This window comes from Nicotiana attenuata, chromosome 7, assembly GCF_001879085.1.
Source record: "Nicotiana attenuata strain UT chromosome 7, NIATTr2, whole genome shotgun sequence".
Classification (NCBI taxonomy): Eukaryota; Viridiplantae; Streptophyta; class Magnoliopsida; order Solanales; family Solanaceae; genus Nicotiana; species Nicotiana attenuata.
In genome coordinates this window covers 107,339,104-107,344,560 of record NC_031995.1, presented here as the reverse complement: position 1 = coordinate 107,344,560, position 5,457 = coordinate 107,339,104, and the positions used below count along the sequence as shown (strand labels likewise).

At 35.3% G+C, this 5,457-nt stretch overlaps 1 protein-coding gene across 1 annotated transcript; it reads left to right on the top strand.

Moving 5' to 3' along the window:
- Window positions 2,492-3,041, top strand: LOC109230615. Its single transcript, XM_019396076.1, has one exon. It carries the CDS (start codon window positions 2,556-2,558, stop codon window positions 2,925-2,927), a length of 372 nt encoding a protein of 123 aa, XP_019251621.1. The 5' UTR covers window positions 2,492-2,555; the 3' UTR covers window positions 2,928-3,041.

Sequence of the window (5,457 nt, the reverse complement as noted above, 5' to 3'; positions counted from 1 at the left end):
TATTATAGAAATAGAATACTAAACCTTGTGTTGAATTTTTATCAACATATAGAACAATTATTTGTTGGGTTGAATTTTATAAGTTTCGGTATAAACAATATTTCCTTCATAGATCTTTTGTTTTCAAAATTAAATTTTTTAATAAGGCTGTGTACGATAGACCCTTGTGGTCCGGCCCTTCTCTGAATTCCGCACATAGCGGAAGCTTAGTGAACCTGCCTTTTTTTGGGTATCATTTTGTGGCATGATGTAGATATCATCATATATGGCAAATAGCACCCTATCAATGCCAGTGGTTAACATTTATTAAAGTATATTATCTCAATTAATTATTCAATTTTATTTTCATCGATAAAAGAAATTTAGTCCTTTAATTTAAACTTTCAAACTAGCCCGATAAAGTTTTTGCAAACGAATAAAGTGTATGCTTTAATGTGTATAAAATTAGAGAAAGCAAGTCTAGAAGATAAATAGAGAAAGCAAGTCTGAAAGATTTTAGAAAGAAGTAATCAACCTTGGAAATGCAATTACATTACAGTTGATAATGTTACGACTGAAAAATAGAAAAGAGAAAATTGAACAGCCAAGATTACTTTTTTAATTATTATAATTTTCATTTATATTTTTTATAGATCGTGCGAAGCGCTAGTAAATTGACTAGTATAACAATAACAACATATTCAGTGCGATCCCGCAAATGATTTGGAAAGGATAAAATATATGTTGACGTTACCCCTACCTAGTGGTGGTAAAATTGATAAAAATAATTATTATCCACCCATATTATCCACTAAAAATTGAGTTGGATAATGAACTTTTGAATGGGTCAAATATAGATAAGACCCATATCATCTACTTAAAAATGGATAACCAGTGAATAACTATTGGGTTTAACTTTTATATTTGTAAAAACTCAAACTGGGGGTTCTTTAAGTTTGGGAGGCTAGGAATTCTCCCAAAAGTGATTATATTCAAGAAGCTATGATAATATAGATATACATATTATCTGTTGGTTAACATACTTTCTATCCGTATTAAATATATTTGGAGTCAGATAAATTATTCATTTTTATATTGCCCGTTTTCAACCCACCCATATCTGACCCGTCCCGCCTGTTTGTCAACCCTACCCCTACCAATACAAGATCAATCTTCTGTCAAAATAACACACGCCGGAGGGGGGGGGGGGGGAAGTGCACAATTAGACACTAGTTGAGATGTCTTTGCTCTCTAGCCACTGTTTAAAATGTATTTACTCTTTAGCCAGTGCTTAATAAATTTTTACTCGCCCGGACGAAAATACCCATGTGCTAGACATGGGTGCTGTGTAAATATTAAGGACATGGTGTCTTCAACTTCATGAATGTTGTGTAAATATTAAGGACAACGCGTCCTGTATTTGCACCTTCCGTTGTTAAACTTTTGGACATCACGTCCTTAACTTCATATGTGCAGTGTAAACGTTAAAGACATGGCGTCCTTAGCTTCATGTGTGCAGTGTAAATGTTAAGGACATAATGTCCTTAACTTGTATTTGCACCGTCTGTTGTTAAACTTTAGGACCCCATGCCCTTAACTTCATATGTGCAGTGTAAATGTGAAGGACGTGGTGTCCTTAACTTCATCTGTGCAGTGTAAATGTTAAGGACATAGTGTCCTTAACTTTATGAGTGTTGTGTAAATATTAAGGACATGGTATCCTTAACTTCATGAATACCGTCTAAATATTAAGGACAACGTGTCCTGTATTTGCACCTTCCGTTGTTAAACTTTAGGACATCGTGTCTTTTAACTTCATATGTGCAGTGTAAATGTTAAGGACGTGACGTCCTTAACTTCATGTGCGCAGTGTAAATGTTAAGGACACCATGTCCTTAATATATACACAGCACTCATGAAGAAAGGATAAAAACATCTTTTCGTATTAATTTTAATAGAGTAGTAGCTTTTTGCTCAATATTAAAAATACTGAATAAAAACTAAGTACCATATTAAAAAGTGACCATCCCACGCCATTTCTACCACGCGAGGCCTGCTACACGTCTTTGGGCCTATTAGTTACACTTCTTTTGCACCATTGACACAACAAATTAATTGGTGCTGAGATTTCTTGCACACATTGATGTTAAGATTAAGGTCCCCTTAGTTGTTGGGAAGAATTAACCTAACCATCAATTCAATCGCCTAAATTAAAAGCAGCGTTTACATATAATAATTTATGCATGTATAATTATGGATAGTAAATATATACTCCATTAATATATATCGATTAAAAATAAAATAGTAAGTTCGACTGCATATTTATGTACTATAAATTATTAACGACCGGGAATAAAGCGATTGGCCTGTCATATGATGACACAAAGTTAACGTGGACAGTCAAATCGCCCACCACGTTTCTGGTTAACATGCGTGTCAAATAGATAACCTCAACCATGCAAATTAAACTGATAACTACGTGTACAACATTTGTTTCTTATTTTCTTTCAAGTTTCAACTCTCACAATTAGATTGCAATGCAATTGGCTATAAATCTTAGGTAAATCATCATTTCAATGGCCACTCCACTCAGCTCAAGTACTGTTAGTCCAACAAAAAGAATGTCTAACGAGAAAACTAAATATATGGAGAAAGAAGAGCAAGATCACGAGAGAGATAATAAGGATCAGGAGGATAGCCGGCGGGAACACCAACCACCATATATTACGCCGTTGCAGCCGCTGACTAAGGAAGCGTACGGCGGTGGGATGTATGGGAAGGATGATGAAGGTGGTGGTCCGGCGAGGAAAGTGGATAATAAACCACCAGCTAGTGAGACACAAAGTGCTGATGGGCCGGAGGAAGCCACTCTTCAGCCCAAACATAAACCTCCGCCGTCTTCCGGCGACCGTGACATTGATATCACCGGCCAATCATACATTCAGTAGCTTTGTACTAATATTATTGAACGGTGGTGGGTCTTAGTGGTAAAGAATCATCTTGTAATAAGCAAAATAAAGATGGAATTGTGTTTATAAATATTGTCCAGCCTTTTATTACGTCGAATCATTGAAAATAATTACGGGAAAAATAGTTTCTTTTGAAACTAATTCTCGAAGAAAAATAATTTTCCTCGAAAGCGAAAAAAATTAAATTTGAAAGGCTCATTTACCTCATCCCCAATAACGTCCTATACATTTTTCCTAGATCGCTAATAAGAGAAGTCTTTATGAGCAGAAGTTACCAGGAGCAACATTTAAAACTTCCCCAAGTTCTTTTTTTTTTTTCAAAAATTTGTTACGGCAAAACGCACACGCAAGTATACGCGGTCGTCAAGTAATAAAGTGACTAAAAGTCGGATGTTGAAGTCACGAGGACTTGTGATTAACTATTAACTATTAGAATCTGTCGAGTTCTTACTCGCCTATTCAAGTTAACTCAATCCATGTATGTCTATGGAATTAGAATCAACAAGAACGCATTTATAATTCCTATAAATCAACCTAGCAAGGCAATTAGGTATATATCTATTCTAACCGCGAATCCCTTTCTCGAGGTCCAGGTTCAAGAACTTGCTCTACTCAATCCTATATGCAATCTAGAATTCCCACTTTCGAGTTCAAATCTATACTCGTAGATAGTATTCAATTGGTAATCAAGCAATCAAATTATTAAGTGCAAGATTGAATAAATAAACCAATATGATAACCTAAAAAATCAAAATCAATATGTCAATAACAATAGTCATGAAAGAACCACAATCCTAGAACGTGAAATTTAGCTCCACATAGACATGGTAGCAAAACAACAAATCATACAAAGATACATAAAAAGACTAAGTTGGTGGAAGAAAAGATAAAACTCGGCCTCCACGGCGGCTCTGTGCTTGTGTTTTCCTCTCAAAAACGTCCTCCTTGGTCAAAAATTACTCTAAAAAACGTTCTCTCATGTATATATACCAAGTAGGGTTGGGCCCAAACAATTGTACCTTCTTCAATGTGAAAAAAGGAAACTTTTCCCGGGTGACTCGCGCGAGTTCGCGCGTTCCGTTCCGAATTTGGAAAAACGTAAAACATGAAAGTTGTATCCCTTTGAGTTAGCTTTCCAATCATATATTGTGGAGCCAAAATGGAGTTCTGAGCAAAACGTTATATCTATTTTACTAGACAGTGCGCAATCTGCCTACTGAAGTCTTTATTTGCTCTAACTATCATACGTTGACCCCCAAACGCGATCCCGGCTCATATCCTTGGGCTTTTACTCAGACTTCAAAGCTCCAAATCACTTGAATTCATTCCATAACATCTACATAGCTCGAAATCACTCCTACAAGGCATAAAACACACATAATGCAAGACACTAGCGATTAAAGCTCAAACTCAATTAAAGTGCATAAATATAATACAATTTAGCATTAAAACATCAAAATGTAAAGTAAGTAATGCACTAAAAATATGAAATTATTGCCAAACATCACTACCCCACACTTAAACATTGCTCATCCTCGAGTCAACCAAAAATTTACTCTATCTATGAGCAATTAACATATTCGAAGCACACATTTGGAGCACACTACACCAATGACCATGGTTGATAGCAATAATTAAAAGCATATGCAATCATCATACACTTCCCTTTACGTATGCTTTTCTTAAAAATTATTTACAACAAAGACAACATGCTCACAACAATCCTAGCCTCAAAAATCGACTCAATGTCACAATGCACTCATGGCTTGAACACCCAACATCCTAGAGAAGTCTAATAATGTTACCTATCCTTCATGAAACCATGTGCCCTCACAACCAAAGCAAAGAAAATAAAATCAATCCACACTTTCGAATCTCATGATCAAATATATTGTAAGGACTCATATATATCAAAAGAAAATATTGCTCACCCTCACAAAAGAAGTTACATGCATGTAATTGGTACCATAGGCATGCCCTTAATGTAAATCTCTACTAATGTATGCTCGCTCGATCTAAAATCAATTAGGTCTTTTCATGGTTGTAATGTGGGCTAAGGGACGGGTAGGATATATTTAAGAATAGTGGTTCACCCTCCTAAGCACTTTAACACATCACATAATCACTTTAAGCGCAAATTCTTCAATCCACTTCACTTTCACAAAAAATATCACCCCAAAAATGCTCCCTTCTTCTTTAAGCACTACATTAATTCATACCCACTAGCAAGAACAAGACAACAATTTATTCATCTCTATTTTTTTTTTCTTCAGATTATTCTTTTTTTTCTAAATTTCTGCTAATGGTGTATTATTTTACAAAACAAGTGCACCTTTCTTCCTTTTATTGGTTCCACTCAAAAGCCACCCCACACTTAGTTCCTTCTTACTTCTTTTAGCGTTCAGCTCACAATTAAAAGTGCTTTAAGAGGAAAAGGGATCAAAACAATATCAATTAAGAATAAAAAGGGGTATAGGCTTGTAATGTGGGTGCCAAATAAACGTCTATA